Raw genomic sequence first — 23,911 nt, 5'->3', positions numbered from 1 at the left:
TTGGAAATAACCTTAATAGATCTTTGGGATGTTTAGGTGACTGGTTAGAAGCAGAAATTGCGTGCTTGTTTGGAAAGAGAAAATGAATCTTTCTGAATATCTCTCAAGGGTGGAATAGGGAGAAATTCTATTTCCTTCACTGAAAATATAAAAGAGAAGGCTGAAGTAAACTTTTTTTTTTACTGGAAGACTAGTACTGAGTGAGCTGTACTAAACTTCATCTTCATTGCACTTGGCAGTACTAAATTCATAAAGAAAACCAGATGTTATTCACTCATGAATGCTTTAGTCTGATTTCAGAGATTACATTTTAAATATCTGAGGTATAGTTTGTATTCTTAGTCAGAAATTGGCAACAGTGTTAAGGTATGATAGGCTTGTACATTAGAATTAGCTAGACTGGGATTTGATTCTTAGTGTTGTTAACTTAAATGACACTTAAAATGTGAAGTGCCAACCTGCGGAGGTTTTCAATATTTTGTTCTGAAGTTCCCTTAAGCTGACTTGCTGTTTACTGAGGCAGCATTGCCTGCTTTGCCAAAGGACCAAGTAATCTCTATAGATAACAATGCTTAAATGGTAAATTTGAATGTTAATGGTTGCCCAGCATCTAAATTTAACAGCAAGAGAATTGCTACTGACTACAAGTAAATGTTTAACCTTTTTTAAGATTTATGAAGTTTACCACTGATAGTTTATTTTAATGGGTTATATATTTTGGCTATACATCTGTAAGTCCTTTAACAGTCTTGTTCTTTCTTCTCTGCACATGGAAATTGATTGTAGATAGAGAGAGTTTCTATTAGTAGGCATGTATAATTTCTTGGCAAACTACAGTAGAGATTGCAGTACTATAGCTGCTTAAGAAAATAATTGGAGAATACTTAGGACATTTTTTTACTAATTCTTAATTGGCTTAAAAGAACACCCTAATAATGCTCTTCTGTTCATTTAAAAATGCATTTTGAGCTTAGACTTAAGTAGTGTTCTCAATAGTTGGAAACCAGTGTACAAAAGTGAGCAAATAATTTGGTCGGCATTGTTTCTGTGGCATAGATGGAACTTAAACCAGGCTAAAACACAATATAAAAACACCTTTAAAAAAAGCCCAACTCCAACCCCAAGGAAGCAAGCATACCCTGAAAGAATATTACTATCCTTCCATGATACCTCCCACCATGTGCTGTGGAAACACTATTAAAACTTAACTGTATGGGCTGCTAGTAACTTTTCTCTACATCATTTACATTGGGGTATTTTCAAAGAGAGGAGACACTGGCTTAAAAAATTATTCACTGCAAGCTTGGACAGTCTAACATTACTGTAGGATGAATCATTAAGAATTCTTAAAAAGTGAACTGCACTAACAAAATGGGGTTGTATGAACAATATAATTTAGGGGAATTAGTACTCTGCTGTTTTACAGTGAAGACTAGACTGTGTGAGAACTGAATGATCTTTCTGAAAACACAGGACTTGTGTTGTATCAGCCAAGGGAGAGTTTTCCTTTAGGCTTTCTCTCTTACCTCCATGGACTGGGATTCCAGACAGCTGGTTGTAGCAGTAAAGACTGAAGCAAAGAAGTCATTCAGTAACTCTACCTTATCTGTGATCTCTCTCTCTCTGTGTCACTAGGGCACCCAGCTCATTCAGGAGTAGGCCCACATTTTTCTGTCTTCTTTTGCTTGTTGTTGTACTTGAAGCCCTTTTAATCTTTTGCATCCTTTGCCAGGTTTATTTCTAAGTGAGCCTTGGCCTTCACCATTGTGTCCCTGTGTACACTGGCAGTGCTCCTATATTCCTCCAAAGTAGCCAGTCCTTTTTTCCACATACTGTAAACTTCCATTTTCCATTTGAGCTTTTCCATTTACTGTACAAAAATGTGATGCAGAAAGTCATGTTTCCAAAGATTTATTCATGCTATGGCAGTGTTAGTTCTTTATGCAGATTGTTTTTACTCTTCCATGCCATTATTGATAGTTTACCTTTATTCCAACTTCCAGCAGAGTGTTTTTTTTAAGTGTAAAACGTGTTAAATTCTCAGTATAGAAGATTGTGGTACTTTTTTCCCCTCAAATAGAAACAGTTTTGTGGAATTTTTTTGTTTGTTTAAATATTCCTCAGTGTGTGGTTGTGTGTGTTTTTCTTTCTCTGTTCATATTCTGACAATATTTGGCAGGATGGAGTTTTCAAGATGAATCTTTCTCCTGATGGAGCTCTTCTGGCCGCTATTCATTTCTCAGGAAAACTGACAATCTGGTCTATTCCATCTCTCAGACAACAAGGAGAATGGGACCAAACTGATCAAGTAAGAAGGGTGCAGATGTTTAGAAACTTACTGTATATTTTGTCATTCTCTAGACATTTGCTTTTCTAGGAGATGAAGGTAGTTCAGATAACTGGTTTTAATTACAGTCAACTCACCTTTCGAGTCAACTCCATATATTTGAAGAGCCCAATATTTAATTTCACAGTAATCTTTCATGTTTTGGCCATGAGCCTTAAAACTGAAAAAAAAAAAGACTTGGTTGTTTTGTAGAGAATTTTTCATGAGGTATTTTGGTGCTAAGTGGGTATCACTGGTAGAGGTAGACTGAAATGCATTTTAAAAATAGAGGCCTATATAGATAACTCTGAATGGGTAAAACTAAATTCTGCTGGGTGCCTAATCTGTTCATCTGTTTCTCCTTCAAAATTTACCCTAGCTTCTTCCAGATAATGCTCCAGAGTAGTTTGTTCATCAAATTCTTACTAGTAAGTTGCATGCTTTCTACAGGAGCTGTTTGCAAAACTAAGTAGAGGAACATAAGTTAGGAATTGCCAATTAAAGCAGTATCCTAAGCTGCTGCTCAGGAACACTAAACAGAGGAAAGAGGAGGACTGTTCTAGACATTCTTGGTTTATAGACTTGCAGTTCTGTGTAGAGATATGAAAAGAAAACACTTGGTAGGCTTCAGATGGCTGTAGAGCCTTTATTTCAGAAATCTTTATGATTACTAGTATTTCTGTTTTCTAACAAGGTGTTTTAGGAATCCAGAAATCTGTTTTTCTATGACTGTCTGGAAAAAAGCTATATATTTTACCTTCAGGAAAAGTTTGAATTTATGGGGAATATCTTCATTGAAAAATTAGTGTGTCAGCAGTAAAGTAAATAGATTGTGTTACAAATATTTATGTGCTTATGAGCTTTTCTTTTGTCTATTTTAGCCAGGTTATGATGAGATCAACCCAGACTGGAAACTCTCTAGTGAAAAAAGAAAGAAAATAAAAGGTATGTGGTACAGTTAGATCATTATTTTATACCATTGTGTAGCTAAAAGTATTTACACCAACATACAAAGACCTGAAATGGCTTCATTAAATCTCAGAATCATTGCAAAATTATACGTGGGTTTGAGCTAGAACTGTTCAACTAATTCTCTTCTAAGTGAATGCACTTTCTGAAGTTAACAGCATATTTTTGCAGACAGTGTCTGCTTCTAGAAGTGATAACGCTGGATGTTTATAGTTGCTACCAAGGATTAGTGTGCAGAAAGCTCTGCCTTATACTTGCTCTTGTAGAAACAAATCTTGTCTACCGCAATGGAGTGCTGTAAGTGAGCAGTTTGTAAGTAAATTAAAAGAATAAAAAAAAAGTCAAATCTGCAGTGAGGAGCAAACAAGACAGGTGACCTAAACCTGACCAATAACGTATTTCATTCCATGTATGTCATATTCAGTATAAAGCTGAGGGACTATAAGGGTCAAGTTCGCTTCTTCAGTGCCTGGCATTGAACTGATCTGTGACTGTTTGGTAAAAGAAGTTTTGTTTTGTTGCGATTTGTTTGTGTATCGGAGAGGTGGGAAACGACACTGTAGTTAAAAAAATGAGCTAACTTAATGGTGAACATTTTGTCCCAACATCTATTTTCCATAATCGAGACAGTCTTAAAAATGGCACAGTTTTCATGTGTGGTAAGTCTTTGTTTTGTTTGTTTGATCTTAACGACCTCATCTTTCAAGCTATTTCAAGAACCTTGTTCATAATTGTAACTCCCTGGGAAGATTTTAAGCAGATAGCAAATATCTAAAACTTGTCATATTTTGTGCAAGTAAATCAGTTTATTGTGAATTCTCTCTCCAAATAATATAAAAGATTACTTGCTTCCTCAACAGCTTTATTAAATGCAAAACTGATTTTGTAAAATATGTTTGTTTGAAAATACAAAACTCAAGGGTGTACGTATATATAGACATAATAAAAGCTTGTTATATTAGGGCATCAGATGAAGACATCTAATAATTCAAGTAATTTCTTAACTGTCTGGTGTTTAAGTCTATATTTGTAATAATAGTGCATTGTTATTTATTTGTTCATTTGTTTTAGATAAGGAATCCTACTACTCATTGATAGATGTAAATTGGTGGGCCGATAATTCTGTCATACTGGCTCGCTGCTCTGGTGCATTGACTGTGTCATCAGTCAAGACGTTAACAAATTTGCTGGGAAAGACATGTGAATGGTTTGAGAGTTCTCCTCAGGTTACTTCAGCTCATGATGGAGGATTTCTCAGTCTGGAGGTGAGGAATGTGCACAAGCAGATACCTTTTCAGAATACAGTAGAGAGTTTGCTTTTAAATGTGTAATCCTAAGGGTGTTGTGTGTGTGGTTTAGGGGAAAAAAAGTTGTTTTTCTCTTAGTATTAAGTGTTTCCTTATCTCTATGTAGGTGTTGCAGGAAAATTCTGAACTTGCTGCAACTTAACTGTCTTAGTAAAAACTTCATTGTCAAATAAATTGTGGAGAACAGAAGCAAAACTCCTAGAAGGCTGAATCTGAATGAGAGGAATCTTACTGCAAAAAGCATTTTGTGTCAACAGATTTCACTGCTTTGTATGTTAGTGGGTTTTGAGAATGCTTCAAGAATCCCTCTCCCATTTTGAAACAGATGCCTTTTAGAGAGGGATTACATTTAAAAGAAATGAGAAAACAATTCAAGACAAAGCCATGTAAGAGAGATTTTTTTTGGTCATCTTTAGTAGGTATGTAGGGTGGAGTAGAGCATAATAGAATTACCCGTGTTGCAGCTTAAGGATGTCTGAGATGACATTTACATTAAACAGAAAACATTACTTTGAATAGTTTACTGCAGTGTTTTTAACTCTTAGCTATATAACAGCATATGAAGATGTCTCCATAGCTCTGTCCTGTCTGGGTTGATGAAGGCTATTTAGTGTAATAGCAGGTTCCTATTAAGAAGCCTTCACTTTTGCTTCAGTAAGGAAAGAATGAAGCCTCAGATGTAGGAGGTAGTCAGGGTTTGTGGATCATATTAAGTCAAGAAATAAAATGCTTGAAGGATGAGGGTAGGAAAGATGTCTGAAATTTGAAGTGCTGTGAGTGGATATGTACTCAATTCTCATCAAACTAATTGAGGTGTACTAGGTGGATGCTTCATATTTGTGTTTTCTATGCAGTGTGAGATAAAACTAGTTCCAAAAAGATTACGCTTGGAGAGCAGGCCTGGTGATGAAGATGAGGGAGAAGATGACTCTGATTCAGATCAGGAAACTTCTGCTAAGGACAGATACTTCAGCTACCTAAAGCAAGGCCTGTACTTTGTGACAGAAATGGAACGATTTGCTCCTCCACGGAAACGTCCACGTACTATTACAAAGAATTTCCGCCTTATCAGTTTGAGATCCACAACTCCAGAGGAGCTGTACCAGAGAAAAGTAAGTATAGAAAGGAGGTCATACCTCCCTTAATCACTTTTATTTAGAAAAAACCTTTTCATTTTTTAAAATTCTTGCTATGTTAACAGATGGATTTAACCATAGATTTTTAAGGGTCTCTTAGTTGAGAGTGTACTGTCTTACCTAATGTGGTCGGTTGAAGTTTCCCCCCAGCATTAACTTTTAGCCAGACCAACTCAGTTAGAAGCAAATGAAGCTGTATTTACAAGCAAAACCTACACTCTATAATGGAATGCAATGAATATGTACAAAATGCACAGTATTTACAATATTATACAGATATTTACAATTAGCAAACAGCACGAAACCCCCCCCGGTCAAAAGACGCAGGAAGTCATTCCACTGCCCCCCCCAAGCCCTCCTGTCCCAGAGAGGGAAAGGAGTTGAGAGAAAGAAGTGGGTTAGACTTACCTGAGGCCAGCCAGAAGCATGTTATCTCTCTCCTGAGCAAAACAAAACAGGCAAGATCAGAAGAGAAGAGAAAGGAATGGGAAAATGTGAAGAATTGTTGTGATACAGCTCCTCATATCCCAGATGTTTATCCAATGAATTTGTTTAGAATAATCTTTTGTTTTCCTTTTTACACCCAATGGTGATTTATTTTTATTTCTCTACTTTTCTGCTCAAAATCCATAACTACATTTTAAAGGCATAGCCTAAAACCACCACACCTAATTAAAGGGTTCATTGTTTAAAGCTAACAATATAATAATTTAAATGAGATGATGTTTGAGGGTCACTGGGGAGACACTGTGCATCATTAGATTGGCCAGACTTGGAAGTCTGCTCATGTGAGTGTTTACAAATATTGGAAGACTTGGATGAAAATAGTTTAGCTTGCTGTTGGCCAGGGTTAACTTCTACTCTGATGTGAATGTAGCTTACCTGTATGTTTTTTTCTGGCATACATACAAATTAGGCCTGTGACTTGTTCTTACCAAACAGATACTTCTTCATCTTTAAGTCCAATCTAGGCAGTATGTTGTTTACAACATGTCAATTGTTCTGATAGGAAACTAGTCCACACTGTAACTGTCACTGTTTCCAGAGAATGCTAATGTCATACTGGTTACCTAAATATCTTGTTCATTTTTCTTGAGGAAAAATCTAATTTTCTACAGGTGTCCATCAGATCTTAGTCTCACTTATCTATAATTTGAGACATTCTCTTTTCTATCTGCCTAAGCATACCCATAGTAATTATCTCTCTGCATGTTTCAACACACATAATTTGTAATTGGTAGTTTAGTATGGATATCAGCTGACTTTGATTTTTCATGTGTTTGTTTTTTTAGATCGATAATGAAGAATATGGGGAAGCTTTGTCTTTGGCTCAAGCATATGGCCTTGATTCTGATCTTGTGTATCAAAGACAGTGGAGGAAGTCAGCTGTTAATGTCGCTTCAATTCAAGACTACTTGGTGGGTTTGTTTTTTGTGACTCTTAGGCTTTCTTATCAGTATGGCTGCATTAGCTTTACAGAAATTGAATTCTCAGTTGTGTTCTAATTTGTGCAACAGAAATTGGTGGCAATTTGGAGAGCTGTCCTGCAAATTCCATTTCATGTCATCTGAAAGAAAGTGATGTAGTTAAATTAACTGAAGGCCTGATTTGGAGACTTCGGAAGTTAATGGAAAAGTTTCCTTTCAAGTATCTTTTAATTTCTCTGAATAACGGCTTGCTTCCTCTGGTGTAATCTCTCCTCACCACACAGCCATAGATTGTTGTCTAGCAAATGAATAATAATAATTTGGAATATAAAGCATTTAAATAAATTTCAAATATTATAGAACATTAAATGGGAAGATGATGTTGGTATTGGTAGCTATGTAGCAAAATTTGAGTAATAAAATTTGCAGTAAGCTTTGCTACCTGTAACTGGAGTTTTTCAGTAGAATCAAACATGAAGATTTGTGACATGAAGAAAGACTTCAAACTCAGCAAACAGATGTCGAAGCTGCACAACCTAAGGGTATTATAGGGTAATGTCCTCTAATATCGCAGGAAACCATCTAAGGTTTTGGTGTGTTGTTTTCTTTTAACAAACCAGGTACTGAATATCAAACCAAGATTTTTACAAGTAGCCATTCTTCATGTGTTATGGAATCTTAGCTGAAGATCAGCAGATAAGGCCAATAATTTTGTGACCATGTGTGTTTTTTTTCTGTCATTCAATCCTGCTGGTATGTGAAGACATTGATAATGAAAATGACTTCAGTGCTATCATGGTCTATACATGGCTTATAAAAACTTTTTATTGTAGCTCCAAACTGTTATGTTTTGTTTAGTGTGAGGAGGAGTAGCAGTAATTAGGGAATACAAATAATAACTTCTGTTTTCATTGTTGTAAAAGTTCCTCTAAATCATTTGATGTTTCTGTGTCTTTTTCTACACTCTGTATTCTGTTTTAGGTTGGGATTTTTTGCTTTCTTGCCTCTTTTGGTTCACATTGTCAGTTATCAGATAACTCTACAGTTTCCTAAGTGAAAGAAACACATTGGAAATTTATAATTAATCTCTGGTTTCATTGCTTTGGATTGATGTAATATTGTGTCTATGCTGTTGTTCTTGGACAGAGCAAAATTAAGAAGCGTTCATGGGTTCTTCATGAGTGCTTGGAAAGAGTTCCAGAGAACGTGGATGCTGCTAAGAAGCTACTTCAATATGGCTTGAAAGGCACAGACCTGGAGGCTCTTGTGGCCATAGGAAAAGGAGAAGATGGTGGCAGGTTTGGGGAGAAGTTTTTCTGTTTGTTTTCTTTTGAGAGAGTGATGTATGAAATCTTTTCTAATAATTTTAATCAATCACTAACAGAAATGTTAAGGTGCTTTGGCAAGACTTATAGAAAGGTAATGTTTTGCATCAGATTATTCTAAAGCTACCTAAAAGGTGCCTAGTCTAATTTTACCTTTATAAAAGGTAAAATCTCAGTTAAGTTTATTTACTGCATATTCCCTGTTCTCTGGATTCCTTTCATTTTCTTCACCATAGAAAAATTCTGATGTCACTGTTTCTCTAAGATTGTTTCTCTTGCTTCTTCTCGAAGCTGCAGCTATCCCTGTAATTGTGTTTTGTTGTATGTCTTAATTGTTGTAATGATCTTCTGTTGTTCAAATGGGGGAAAAAAGCAAAGCAAGTGGTCGGTGAGCAAATACATGCAGAGACAATTACGTTCAGTATTCAGTTCCTGGTGGTAGAAGAGGCTGGTTTTGATTTCTACAGTAATGTGTTACCATTGTATGCTGTAGAGCCACAGCCAGTCCCAGTGCTACCATCATAGCTGTATGGTTGGTGGTTTAGGTTTTTTTATTTGTTTTAGGGAAAAGGTGGAAACAAGATGCTTCTTTTTGTCTTCTGATGAATTCCTGCTGGTTTATATAATAGCAAGGCTCAGTATTATCTTTTTTCTATAGAAGCTTGGATTCTTTAGTTAAGACATAAATGGAAATCTGTGTTAGTGTGTTTATTCAAAGATTAGTTCATCCTATCTTTGTTTGCATTTTTGTTTTGTTTTTTTAATCAGCATTGATTATATTGGTGGTTTTGTCTTTCAGATTTATCTTACCAGGGGAGGTGGACATTGAAATTCCCTATGAAGACTTACTGTCACCAAATGAAGAAAGGGATACCAGAAAAGAAAAAGAAGCCAAGAAACGCCAAGAACTTCTATCATTAGTAAACTTCTCAAAGTAAATGAAACATTAGGACACCTTTTTTTGGGGGGGTTGTTGTATGGTGGTAGGGGTTTTTTTGTTGTGTTTTCAGAGTTACAGGTTTGTTACAACTACACGGTTGCAAGAAAATAATTAATGTGGGTTATTACTAATAGGAACGTAGTTTAAACTTCGATTGGCATTATACCATGTCAGAGTTCTCTGTTTACTTGATTTCTTGGTATATTCAAGTTAACAAAGTATATGAAAATGTGCAACTGTTTTCTTCACAGGCTGACACTGGAACAAAAGGAGCTCTGCCGTAGCAGATTGAAGCTGTTAAGTTACCTTGATCGCCTTGAAACCTATGAGGTGAGAAAACTCTGTTACTGGCAACAGTTCTTAATGCACAGATATTGCTGCAACATTTTTGTCACATCATCACATCTTTTTTTTTTTGTTGTAATTTATTGTAGTGTTAATGTTTATAGTCTTTTTGAGACACTATGGTCTCTTAATTTGGAAAAGTATGCTGATTTCTGTTTAAGCTACCATGTTTTTCCTGCTTTACTATTACAAGTGGCCACCTTCTAGTGTTGAGAGATGTAGTTGGGTAGAAACCTCCTTTGAACATACTGTGCATACTGTGTCTGCGTGGAGTTAAGTTATGCAACAGTATGGGATGCTGAGTTGGTGAAGGATTACTAGTATTTTACTCTGCCAGTCTCATTAGCAATGTCTGTTTATATTAAGTGATGAATATTTCTTCCACAAGCTTGCCAAAGTGAAAGGTTTTGGGAAGTGAAACTAATTTTTTTTTTTAAATTTTAACTTTGCAGTTGGCAAAGGTCATATAATGACTTTGACCACATCTCTTTGTAGCTTATGTTTTCTAAACCCTAATTAAGGTGAGGCAGAGCGTTGTCTTAGAATATCAATCAAAAATGCCTGTGTTTGGTTTCTTTTTTTTAAACTGAAATAAAAAACAATATCATGCCTTTCCACATACATCTGAAGATAAAGAAGCATGTAAGCCTGGCTTTTGTCAATCATGCCTGAAAACCAATGTTCTATAAGTGGCTTTTTTCCCTCTTCTTTTTTTTTTTTTCTTTCCAAATTTTATTCTTAAGGAAATTCTTGGAGGGCCTCTTGCAGCTGAGCAGCACTATGATGGTGAATTCTTCAAGAAGTTCAGAAGTCAGAATATTGTACTCTCAGCAAGAACTTATGCCCGGGTATTAATTTCTATTTTGTTGGAATGTAATTTTCATTTGGTATTGCTATTTGTACTGAAATGCATTTCTTTCCTTCCCCTTTCTTTTGAACTTTGTTGAATAAAAATGGGAATTTAAGAAGTGGAGGGAGTATTTGATTGTAAGAATATTTCAAAATTAAATGCTTGTTGCATAATGTAATTTTATATTTCTTAGAATCATAGAATCAATAAGGTTGGAAAAGACCTCAAAGATCATCAAGTCCAACCTGTCACCTAACACCTCATGACTACTAAATCATGGCACCAAATGCCACGTCCAATCCCCTCATGAACACCTCCAGGGATGGTGACTCCACCACCTCCCTGGGCAGCTCATTCACAGCTAACAATTCTCTCTGTGAAAATCTTTCTCTTCACCTTGAGCCTAAACTTCCCCTGGTGCAGTTTGAGACTGTGTCCTCTTGTTCTGGTGCTGATTGCCTTATGTTCCGTCTAGCTCTGCAATTTAATGCTTTGCTTTTTTAGGAAAGCAATGTTAGAGCCCTGGAAATTTTGTTCACTTTCCATGGATCAGCTTTACTTCCACACAGACAAGCAATTCTCTCCAATTTTCCAGAGACTACATCACCCCATGAATATGCTTTCTTGTTGCCGGAAGCTTGGTAAGGTTGCGTTAGTAGTTATTAAGTAAAAAACCAATTTTTTTAGGCTAATACTTAAACCAGTTTCCATATATATAGCAATTCATTATTAGTTATTACCAGGAATCAGAGAGCAGTTTTTTTTTTATGTACTTGACCAGTCTTCATTTTTTTTCTCTTTATTTTTGATCTCTTGGTTACTATCAGGAAAGTAGGGACCTTAAATGTTCTTGTCTCCATTACACATACAAGGAAACATGTCCTTTTCTGACCTGAAACTAGCCAGATTTTTGTAGATGTAAGTACAAATCCTGTAATTGATTTGTAATAGCAGTCAGCATTAGGAAATCAGTAATACAAGTATTTAGCTCCCTGGAAGCAATTACATTTTTCTGGATTTGTTTTGAACTTTAATTTAGCATTTAAGCAGTCAGTAACTTCAAAATTGCTATTCCTGTTACAGATTCATATGCAGCTTGCAAAGATAAAATTAGGAAAACCTTTAAACCCAGACTTTCCCACTCTTTCATTCCAGCATAAAATTTAGCTTATTGTCAATTTTTTATAAACTTTCATATGAGAGTTTTTCCAAACAACATAATATTCTGTGTATAAATTTAGAATATTTTTTGGTGCTTTTAGAATGCTTCTTTCAAGCACTTCAATTATGAAGTCATTATTCACTGTTTTGCAATAGGACTTTAAAGCATTACTTCAGAGTGTGGTTTTTTTTTTTTTTTTTTTTTTTTTTTTTTTTAGTTTTCCAGCTTTCTAGTTAAATTTTTTACTTCAAAAATTGAACAGTCCCATTTGGATAATTCTGCATGTAGAAGAGGTGTTTTTAATTAATCAAGTTATGTTTGTCCTTTCTTAAACAGGAGATAGTTTGTGTTTCATGATAGCTAATACCTATCAGTACCCTTTTTGTTACCTTGGGAGTGTTAGGAACACAGTTTACTTACGGTTTGGAAACATTTGGTTTAGCCTTTTCTTTAAGGGGACAGAAACATGAAGACAAACTGTTGCAGTGTTCATAAAATGAGCCAAATATGTTCTGATCACTTTTGATCATATTTATATTGTAAAAAGGAGGGAAGAAGGATCTTCTTAAATGTGGTTATGATATTTTGTTGCTGTTCACAAACAGTTTCCCTCCCTTTCTGAAGTTTTGTTTGTTCTTCATTGTGGTTTTTCTTTTGTTCTGGTTGGTTTGTGGTTTAAGAAACGGATTTATGTGTGTAGAGGGAAAATGACAGTTAATAGAAAACATTTGATTACTGATATAGTAGTAAAAGTATGGAGTTATGAGTTAAGTACTTAGTTTTGTCTGCTATTGAAAAATGTATGTGTATAGTTTGAGTCTTTATTCCCATGGCAGACAGAACTTTGCAGTGCAGGTTCATGCTTTTTCATGTTGAGGAACAGATAATACTTGAAACGGCTGTCTTTCAACAGCTACAGAATGAGCTATTTGTGTGACTAGAATTACTAGTATTTTGTAGATATGGAGTTGCTATGAAATCTGATTTAAAGGAGTGTGCTAGTTAGTCCTCTGTACAACACAGTATAGAGATGCAATTTGTTTTGTTTTAAATTAGCTGATTAAACAAGGCTATGATGCAGCTTATGAAACTACTTAATTCCCACATAATATTAAAAAAAATTCAAGTACTGACTGCAATTAATAAACTCCTGAATAAAAGGAAAACAGCCAAGCTCTTAAACCCCAGTGTTTTAATTTGTAGCAGAAATGTCTGCAGCATTGTGATTTAGTCACTTCAGTTTATGCAGGCTGTAATTACAGTGGTCGTGGGGTAAGAATGAAAATGATTCAGTCTGTCCTCATGAATTTTGACTCCAAACAAATGATAAAGGATTCTAAATCAAGCAACAGCTTAAATCTGGTTTTGCTTTTTAAATTCCATAGTGCTGCAGTTATGGAATAGGATGTATGCTGGTTATCAGAAGAATTTTTCACTTACAGTGGCAAAAAAAGAGAGATCTCTTTTGTGATTTCTTTTAGCTCATTATTTTTCTAACAATTCAAGGCCAGCCAGCAGGTTAACCGATTACTGTGGTGCATGCGATGAAGCCAGTAACATGGACCAACTGCATGGTAATGCCCATGCTAAAAGTGCAACCTGCCCTGGTGGCTTTTCTTGAAGAATGCCATGTTGATGCCTTATCTGAGCTGCAGGAGGCTAGGCAGCACTCCTGATCCTCAGCATGAAAAAGCATGAACCTGCACCTCAAAGTTCTGTCTACCATGGGAATAAAGACTCAAACTATATACATACATTTTTCAATAGCAGACAAAACTAAGTACTTAACTCATAACTCCACACTGTAGGTACAGTGTGCAGCTAAGGAGGCAGAAGAGATTTTGGTGGAGGGGAAAAATACCGTAGTTTGTCTTCTAGGTCTTTATGTGTGGCCCTTTGTGTTTAGGATGAAGTACTGCTGGGAATTGACCATATTGTGTCTGTGTATGTGCACTTCTACCAACAAGAGGGTTGGTTCCCAGCTGGAGCTCACTGACTCTTATCCTTATAGAAATTCACCACATTGCACTCTGTTCTTTAGTTCCCATCTCTAGGGGAATCTGACTGAGGAAAAACTAGAGATTGTGTAGCAGGTGTTGTCTTGTTTGTGCATGGAACAGGTGAGGCAACACAGGTACCTCTAGGCATTGCCAAGGCAAAAAACATTGAAATGGTTGCTGTACACCACTAACTTGAATGCACGTAGTGCTGTATCTGAACAGTTTTATTACCCATAAAAATGTTTCTGTAAAGGCTGCATTATAATTGCCGTTTCCTTTTGTCGGAAGCCTCCAGTTCAGCTGCAGATAGTAAATTCTAAGTACATAGTGAAAGGGTTGTTTTGCTAGTGGATTCTATAGCCATAGACATTTTATTTTTCTTTCTATGGCACATGGCATTTACAGGCCAGTGTGACAAAAACTTCTTATCAAGGGAGAGTTGGCATAACAAACGAGGTGGAGAAGTAGACTTTCCTTTTTTTTTTTTGGACTTCTGGGCCAGGTTGTTCGGAAATAAATACTCCCCACCCCCGTATCTTCTTGTAAAAAGTCTCAAGCGGTAGGCATCTCTTTCTCTTATTTTTGGCACGTTTTGTAGCTTGGCATCTGTAGGGGCCACTCTCAGAACTGTTCAGGAGGAGGTTTGTAATGTCTGAGCGGAGAATTTATGTATTCATGAGATTTGAAAAGTACTGTGAGTTATATAAGCTCGACAGCTCCCAGACCTGAGAAAGAATCTGAAATGCTAAGGTGTGTTGCTGGCTCCATATGTCTGTTGGCTTCAAATTGGTATTGTGATAGGCTGACATTACTCAGAGATGTGGTTTTTGCAGAATTGTGATTCTGATGCTTTATTACTTCTTTTTGTATTGTTTCTCAGCTTCTTCTATAACAACAGCTCTTGAATCTCTGCTGCCTCTTCATCGTTGGGATTTATGTTCTTAAAGATCCATCGTCAGATGTACAGACTTCATCTGTTAGGACAACTAGATTGAAGATAGTAAAAGTTTAGGTGTTCAGAGGAGATGATAGCTCCTTCTAATCTCTGTTTTAATAGCTAAAGTTCTGAGTCTATAGTTAAGAGTGTTGCCCTTAGGATTTTAAAGGTGATAACAGTGGAAAAGAATGCTTTACTGCTATTTTAAATACATAATCAGAGTCTTCTTCCTTTTCTTTTAATTTTTCTTATCCTTTTTATTACATCTGAGTGTTACATTGCAACATTACTGCTCACATTTTAAACTCTCAGAAGTTGAGAAATTCAAATGTATGGTGCCCTTCCCAGCCATAAGTCTGCTATATTGCACATTATACTAGCAGTAAAAGTCTTTCCTCCAAGATAGTGACTTTTTAATGTTTCTGCTTTTTTTACTCCTTGACTTTCTCAAACACTGGTTTTCAGTCATGGCTTGAAGTGAAATTTTACTGGAGAGTTTTGGATGAACTCCATTTGCCTGATGAACTGGGGTGGGAGTAGAAATATCTTCTAAAAACTTAGTGAAGCTTTTAAAATCTGAAAATTTCCATGCAATTGACTCTCTTATCTGTTAATAGATAAATACTGCGCAATTAAACAGAGAGGCTCATAAGCAGTAAACTTTGTGTTTCCATAATGATTTCTCCTGCACTATGTTTTTAGTTACTGCCCGTGGCACTGCAGTATCCTACTTTTAATCCCTCTGTATCTCTATATAGTGGGATTATGAAAGTGGTAATTCTAATGTGAAGTCTAAAATAATTTGCAGTGTACCTGCAGTAAAATATGGAAACCATAAATTCTGCTAAGTGTACCAGTGTCAGCAGAGGGAACAGAATAGTTAAGGGTTCAGGATATTTATATTCCTCTCATCACAAAACAGAACTTTGAGATAATTTTAACAATAAATAAAATTGGTATCAAGTACATTCTTCAGAAACCTTTTTGAGTGGACAGCAAAACTGTTTGACAGAAATGTTACCTTATTATTTTTGTACTTCAGTATCTTCCATATATAGTTTTCTCACCTCTAACAGAACAACACTTTAAATGTGTTATGTTCAGGGTTGTGCTAGTATGTGACACACAAACTTTCAAATGCAGAGTTAGTGTTTATAACATTATTTCTTGATACAATGAGACATGATTAAAAAGAAAAAGAAAAGACTCATCTCCTCCAAAAATATTCAGGAAAAAAACCCCAAACATACTCTTAAAACTGTGCATCTTTTATCAAAAAAAGATATTGTTTCATCAAAGTGTTGGGGTGAATTGCCTTTTGCTTGAAGTCTGAATTCTATGTGCACAAGATTACAAGGGAAAAGATTAGAAAAATACTTATAATCCTCAGGTAGATGAGACAGACCTGCTGTAGGAAATGCTTGAAGAAAAAAAAACAAAACACAACTACCCACATAGCTGCCACTGGTAATAGAAAGAATTGAACTGTGACCTTAAAACTGAATTAGGACTTCCTCTTTTGAAAGCTTGTCCTTAGAGAAAAAAAATAATCTGCAGGTTTGAATAAATGCAGTTTAGTAGGATATAGAAAATACAATAGCATGGACTGCTTTTGTCAAAGAGAAGAATAGGAAGAATTGCCAAGCCAATGTAAACAATGGAGTGAAAAGAGCAATACATGAAAAGTCAGCTCTTTTAGGAGAAATGGAGTTGAATACCTCCCTAATCTGTCAATTAACTGGGCTCCAATCATATTTATTCTACTGTTGAAAAGATGAGAGAAGGGGGGAGAATCAGGGGCTCAGGAAAAAAGAAACACCCTACCACACTAAGACTTGTGTAGTGTTATGGTATGACATAGCTGAGGGTTTATTTTAATTGGAAAAGAAAAGCCACTTGCTGTAGTGACTACAATGATTTGTCCTCGTAGTTGGAATTTTGTGTGTCTGCTGCATAATAGTGCAGATGTAACCTGCACCTCTCTGACATCTGTGGGATTTCAGTTTCTAAAACAAAGCTCTTAAGTTATGTAGCATAAGCAGAGCGACTAGTGAATTCTGGATTCAGTAACATGTACTCTGTGTTGCACATAGGGCCAGCTGCCTCTGTGTGCTAAATTCACCACTTCTAGCTGAGTTAGGCTTAGGTATTGTGTGCAGGGCATATGTGGTGATTCTGATGTGCCCTAGTACAGCTGGATTTGCTGCACACAGAGAATCATAGAATTGTTTCATTTGGAAAAGATCTCTAAGATCATTGAGTTCAACCATCAATCTAGTATGGTGTAAACAAAAACATGGTAGAAAAATGGAATTCCTACCTCGTTGCATACGTATATTCATGTCTGTATCTGTCTTGTCGGTCTCATCTGCATTCATGTTCATGAGTTTGCAGACTGCAGTAGTGTTTTGATGCCTCAAATTTTTCCACACCTGACTTGCTTCCCTTTTTACAGCTACTTTTTCCAAGGTTTTGTTGCTTTTTTGTTTCTACATGAGTCACTGGAGTTACTGGTAATGGAAATTTGAGGCGGTGGAGCAGGGGGAAAACAACTATGCTAGAACATAAGTTAAGAACACAACCTTGTGATAATGCTGAGGTAAATGCAGCCCTTCAATGATTTCTTTGCTTTTACAAAGAACTGAGGTACAGGATCTCCCATACTTTGCTACTGCTGAGATGCTTTTATTCCAGTCCTTTCAATTGAATTCCAATAGAGTTTTTCTAAACTCTTCAGAATGAGGAGAGAAAATAAGGGCGGTTGCATACAGTCATATGAAGAGCAGGAGGGAGTTACATGTTGTTTGGGGTGTGGGTTTTATTTTGTTATTTTTGTTATTTTTAGCGTCATTGAGAAGGTGAAGGAAGGTAATACTCAGCTTTAGTGGTGTGGGTTTTGCTGTTTGTTTCTAGAGAAGACAGTTACTGAGTGCGGCTTGACTCTCGGTGCTTGTATTACAAATGTAAAATTCTTCTCCCACATTATTCCTTTGGTGAACTTGAATACTTCAAAAATGGCCAATTGAGCCAGAGCAAAAAAATGCTTGTGAAAGAATTTTCCATGGCTTATCCATACACCTGACTTAAAATATGTAACTCCTACCTTTTTCTGTTTTGAGAAGGGAAAAAAGATGGGGTAGACATTTTCTAGTCAAGAATACTCTACATGGAGATTCTTTCCTAGGCAAGTAAGAGTCTTCTAATCTTTAGTATTTTGTGGCCAAGTCTGTTAATGAGACTGTATGGAAAACATTTGAAGTATGCTTATAGTACTTCCTGAACTGATGTGTCTGGACAGCTCTAAGTTTCATGTCTACACAATCTTGTGCTGAAACATGAGATTGGTCTTGGTAGATTTGGCCCAAAGGCAAATGGCCAACAGCGCTTGTGAAGGGAAAAAAAATAGGTACAGGCATGCACATTGCAATATTTTCCTGAAGTTTCTCTAGTATCTATTGTATGTGGTTCAAATATTTCTGAATTAGATGTTGTCTAGACATAGTAGACTTTCATGACACACTATTCCAAGAATTATTTCTATATTTAAACCCAAATACAAAGTGTTTTATCTTCTATGTCACACAATTAGTAGTTAACAGCTTAGCTGCATATGGTGTCAAACAGCATCTGCTGCTGTTAATATAAAATGAGGCCCTGCTAGTCTCATTGGTACTTATGTTGTTTTGGGAAGTAAAAAACAGTGACATGTCATTTCCCATTTAAGTGAAACAGAAAAATGAAAAACTATGTTTGGGCATATTGGTGGTTTGAGGGTTTTTTGCTGTTGTTTCCTTTTTGTTTGTTTTGATCCTAGGATTCTTCAGTCTGCTCTGCCTTTTACAGAAGGAATGATCACACACTTTTTAATTTGGTCATTCACATTGCTTGTCTCTGTAGCTTTCAGCTTTTGTTGTACCCTGTTGAATAAGGTAGGCAGATAGAGGCTGAGTTGCACTTTGCTTCCTCACTTGATGGATTTTGGAGGTGACGGGAAAGGGGGAAGCAAAGCAACTGTTGAAAGAGCAAAGTCTGGAAACTCAAACTGGGTGAGTTCTTTCTCAGCAAGCATTTTTTTAAGTAATAAGCTTTCACCTTCAGCTGAAACTATAATCCAACGTGAAGAATTTCGTTTCAGTGAAGTCTATACTTAATCTATGTCTTGTGTTAATTGGAAAGGATTCTGTTTTAAAGTTTATTAAAAAAAAAATGGAAGCTGTTGGAATTTAAGGGCAAACCTAGGTGTGTTTTGTATTACAGGAATAAGGAAAAAAATATGTCTAGCTGTCTAGCACAGATGGGGAGAAGAAAATAAAGATTATTTTCTGAAATGAGTTGGAGAGAAGGACCAGATAGATTATTTAGCAATCTGTGAAAGAAGTTTTTTCTACTACTTTTGATTTTAGTCTGGATGGATAACTCTTACTCGCATAAAAATAAAACTGTTTAGTCTCTAATAATTGTTTATCAGGGTCAGGAAGGTGGCTGAATTATGTTAAGAATAGTTGGAGGGAAGAAACGTACAATTTATCCAGATACTCAGGTCAGATAAGAAAATCTGCAGCTTTCTGAGAAGTTTCTCCTGTGGCACTGAGATGACAGGGGAAGACTTAGATGGGATGCTATTACTTGAGAGAACTGTGAACAATCCACACATGACTATTTGGAACAGGAATTTGCTTTTGGAGTAAATACATAAGTGCTGCAATTTTCTAAACCATGTCTCTAAGTGCCACATCTACACATCTTTTAAATACCTCTAGGGATGGCGACTCAACCAATAAGTCCTCTTAATAAGAGGTGGGTGAGAAAGAGACTTATAGGGAGAGGTTGAATTTGTTTTGCAGTACTATTTATGGTCTTAGTGAAGCTGGGAAGGAGACTAAATGAAGGGCAAGATGTGGTGTGAGAGCTCCTCTCAGCTTGACTTTGTGATTCTTCAGCTTCTGAAAGTGTCCAAGTTAGCTCCTTTCCTAACTTCCACTTCTAAGAGCAACTGAATCTCTTTTACCCTTGATCTCTATTGATAAAAAATTGTTTAAAAGATTTGATGTAGTCAAGTCTTACAGACCTATACTGTATGATACATATATACACATATATATTTTAATACTGTAATATAACAAAATCCTATCATTGCAATTATTAGAGGCAGAATAGGATTTAAGGTATTGGTATGTGTTGTTAATATTAGGGGGGAAATTCCCAATCTATGTGTAATGTAAAATTGGAGTTGTTACCTGTAAATCTCGTGCAGCTATTCTCATAGTAGTTCTGCTACAGTTGTGTGCACGTGATTTGAAACAGCTTCTAGAGTAAAACCCTTGTCTGTCCGCTGCTCTATAAAAGCTCATTTTCTTCTTTCCCCCAACCAGTAAGAGGGTGTGTTAGTATTAAAGCAAACACCCTCCCCAAACAAAATGAAACAAAGCCACCAACCGACCAATCTCCCTGTAATGTCTTCTTAAGCCTACTGGGAAGTGAATGGAGATGTTTTACTATGAAAATAAATTGTCTTGGGTTGTAAAACTGTGTCCAGTTTTCTTTTAGGCTTAATAGAACATAGAAAGGAGAGTATTATTGATTGTTACATAAAGACATATTTGATTTTATAATTTGAAGGGAATGTTAATCATGCTTTGACTTTTCTGTTACTTGACATTTCAACTGATAAAGAGAACTCTTTCACAAACTTAGCCTTCCATAATAACATTCCCATGTATGATGTTTGAAATATGACTGTATTAATGTAGTTTATGAAACCAAATTTAATTAATATTTAACATGAAATGATAAATTACACTATTTTAGACTTAAGCAAGCAAACAGCTCCCTGCAATCCCAAATATATGTGGGCTGATGATGAATCTGTCTCAAATCAGAAAGTGACTTTATTCCTGTTTCTTACTATAAATGTTAGTTTGGAGTTTTCTTTATTTTTTGGGGGTGAAGTTACTACATGGTACCTAATTATAAAGATAATTGTGGAGTGTTTTGTCTGATTGAACTGGAGCTGAACACAGATGATACTGAGGCTGAGACAGGAATTAACAGTTTCCCATCTTCTCATTTCTTTTGAATTTATAGTCTGCAGATACATCTCTGTTAATTTGTTGCTGGCATACTTGATTTGGAGGGTTAGAATTACGGTGATTAAAACACAGTTCTTAGAGAAGGGAAAGAAAGGATGTCTGATCTTGGAGAAATGTGTGTGTATAGAGGGCAGGATTGTCAGTATGGACATGCCTAGCTTTGTTAAATGTATTTAGCTGATGCTCAGTGAGATGGAATTACTGATTTTTAGTTTGTTGTTTTGGCTCTTACTATCTTGGGAAATTGATTTGTGTGTTGGAATTGGGTTTCTTCTTAAGATACTGAGTTACAGTGCTGCTGTGCAATGGATGAGAAGATTGTGTCGGTTATGAATTCATAAATAGGGATTTTCTGTCCAAGCAGTATTGCTGTTGCTGTTTTTGATCAGGGTCAGGGAAAAATTAATGAGATTTAAAATAGCTTATTGTTCCAGTATGCTGAAACTTGAATGGTTTCCCTTTGTACATGGTTTGTTTCTTATTTCTACAAATGCCAGAAACTATCTGGGTTTTCTCTTCCCCTTTAGTTTTTTGTTCTTCATAGCTTGAAATGTTTTTCTCAGGCTTTATACTGCTGAAGTAATGGTGTTCTCAATCTGCATCTTAAACATTTTTTTTTAATTGTTTCAACCCCAGTATTTAGAGAATGTTTAACTGTGGAAGGTTGTAGTCAGAAGACAACATTAAAATTAATTGAGAAGTTCAGTACAGCAGGGAATATCTTGTTTCATTTCAGTACAAGGATTTGTACTAGCATTTGAAGAACAATAAATTTTTGGTTTGTTTTGTTTTTTAAAGGTATTAGGATCATAGGTTTTTACTAATTTCAGCCTTCTGTGGCAGCATATGAAGTTAGAAGAGTTACTGTGAAGCAGTAGTGTTGTTTATTTTTTTCCTTTTTGTGTGTTTTTTTTTTGGTATTTTTTAAAAAGCGTGGTCAGTAAGTAAATCTCTTAATTTATTTTAATGGATGTTTAATGAGATAGGTAGACTTTGCGCTTGTACAGGTAATATCGTGCAGGCAGAATCAATCTTGTAAAGCTGCATTAAGAAGTGATAAATCTTAAAGATGCTGTAATTAGATGACATGCTTGTGAATTCATTGAAATACCTGTATATGCTTTGTAGTCACAAACAAAATCCAGCAAACATTGTGTGAAGCTTTCCTTTTCTGTTATGCCAGTTACAAGCAAGGGACATTGAAGATTCTTCCTTGGAATGAGCAGAAACATCGTGAGGAGGACTGGTGTGAAAAAGCAGAGTGCAGGTAAGTATACTGACGAAGAAAAAAATGTGTATACATTTCAGATAAAAAAAATTACTTACTAATTCTTAAAATATGGGAAATACCCAGGAAGATTCATTTCTTATTTTTGTGCACACAAACTTGTGTTTTCAGCTTTTTTCAGTAAGACTGAATGAGCAAACCTCTTTCATGTTACAATATTTATGTTCACTGGGATTGTGATGAGTAACTTCTGTAAATGGATGTAAGGAAGGGGGAGGTTACTGTTGGAAATACTGACTTAATTATCTTTCCCTCTACCCTGCTACATGTCAGCCATAACATTATGGTAGCACCATTAATGGATCACAAAGCTGCCTTTCACTGTGAGGCACAGATGGAAAACAGAGGTTGGATTTACTGTGTCTTTACTGTAGAGGATTTTTTCTGTCATGCTTTCTCTTGTGTTTGGAATTTCTTACTAGTTCCTTTGCTGACAAAAATGAACACTTACTGTGGTTGGCATTTGGGAAGAAGGTTGATGTGAAAAATACAAACAAATGTATACTTAAACATATACTTACTTTTTTTTTTTCTCCTCCCCACCCCCTTCCTTAAAGGATGGTTGTTGAGCCAACTTTACCAGATGAAGGTGAATTTCTATATGAAACGCAGCCTGAGTTACTGAAGTACAGGACTACTGACCTTTCAGTGGATCTTGTTACTGATTGGTATTTGAGCAGAGCACAAGAAATTGAAAAATATGCAATGCAGGTGAGAATAGCAGTGAGGAAATGATGTTGACTGACTCATACCAATCATCCTTCTTCAACAGTCTTAATACATATTAATGACACTTTTCCCTCATTAATGTACACTGTGTCTTAGCCTTCATTATGACTTTTTAACAGTATGGAATGAATATAGGAATGATTAGGAAGGCCTTTCTCTTGGCTTGCCACAGCAGAAAGCAGCACTTTTGCAGTCCATGAAAAATAGTTGCCATTATATTTTCTGTTTGTAACTAAGGGAGGGAGTGGTGTGCACAGGGGGTTAGGAAACGTGTTTTATTATCTGTCACATGATACTCTGTCATACATATCAAGCTATGGCAGTTGCATGTCACTGTCATATGCCAATATGTAGCAATATGATTGCTTCCTGGCAGGTTTATTATGGACCTGTGGGACTATCATGCCCCTTATTTTTACTTTATTTTCTTCTTTTTAAAAAAATGTATTAAATTCTATGATAAAGATAAACATTGCAAGTAAGAAGGGAGCTCGTTGTTGGCATACTCCAGTATTTTATTGCTTCTCAAGCCTGAAAAAGAGGTGACTGGAAGTGTATCACTATGAGTTAGTTCTGATGGATGAGTTCTTTTATTCTTCAAGTTTGTAGTCCTCCAAGGCTCTTTAATCATAGTTCCCTGTGACCTTAAACATCATATCAAGTAAGCAGCTTGCAAGAGTCAATTAAATGGCTAATAAATAGCTGGAATTTTGTTCTGCTCTTTCAGACTTATTCCTACCTGACTGAAAACATACAGCCAGTGTTGCTTTCTTTGAATTTGAAACAGAATCTTTTATATGAAGGTATTTTGAGTCACGAGAAAAAAAGATTGTTATCTTCTGCAAAATAAAATGCAGCTATTGATTTATAGTCGCTAGAAAAGTCATGTTACTTGCAGAAGTGTGCATAACTTCAGCTAACTGATTATCTTAGTTTAAAGCAATCTTTCATATTTCATGCAGAGAGATAAGGTAATGTATCTCCAGAGGGAATAGCATTACATCGACCACTATAATGGCCTATCCACTAAGATTTAAGCATCGTATTTGGTCCTTACAAGTTAAAAAACAGCAATCCATTT

General features: G+C 35.9%; 1 protein-coding gene across 1 annotated transcript in view; it reads left to right on the top strand.

Annotated features, from left to right (window-relative positions):
• NBAS (NBAS subunit of NRZ tethering complex) overlaps window positions 1-23,911 on the top strand; it is a 151,576-nt gene that overhangs the window by 19,058 nt on the left and 108,607 nt on the right. Inside the window, exons 12-23 of the mRNA XM_009909471.2 lie at window positions 2,180-2,308; window positions 3,208-3,271; window positions 4,367-4,560; window positions 5,457-5,714; window positions 7,031-7,156; window positions 8,312-8,463; window positions 9,290-9,424; window positions 9,682-9,760; window positions 10,519-10,623; window positions 11,130-11,266; window positions 21,997-22,080; window positions 22,659-22,812. Coding sequence (XP_009907773.2) covers window positions 2,180-2,308; window positions 3,208-3,271; window positions 4,367-4,560; window positions 5,457-5,714; window positions 7,031-7,156; window positions 8,312-8,463; window positions 9,290-9,424; window positions 9,682-9,760; window positions 10,519-10,623; window positions 11,130-11,266; window positions 21,997-22,080; window positions 22,659-22,812 — 1,617 coding nt within the window. The remainder of the gene's footprint in view (window positions 1-2,179; window positions 2,309-3,207; window positions 3,272-4,366; window positions 4,561-5,456; window positions 5,715-7,030; window positions 7,157-8,311; window positions 8,464-9,289; window positions 9,425-9,681; window positions 9,761-10,518; window positions 10,624-11,129; window positions 11,267-21,996; window positions 22,081-22,658; window positions 22,813-23,911) is intronic.

This window comes from Dryobates pubescens, chromosome 3 (assembly GCF_014839835.1).
Source record: "Dryobates pubescens isolate bDryPub1 chromosome 3, bDryPub1.pri, whole genome shotgun sequence".
Lineage (NCBI taxonomy): Eukaryota > Metazoa > Chordata > Aves > Piciformes > Picidae > Dryobates > Dryobates pubescens.
The sequence above is the reverse complement of the archived record's forward strand: the minus strand, read 5'-3'. Positions and strand labels throughout refer to the sequence as shown.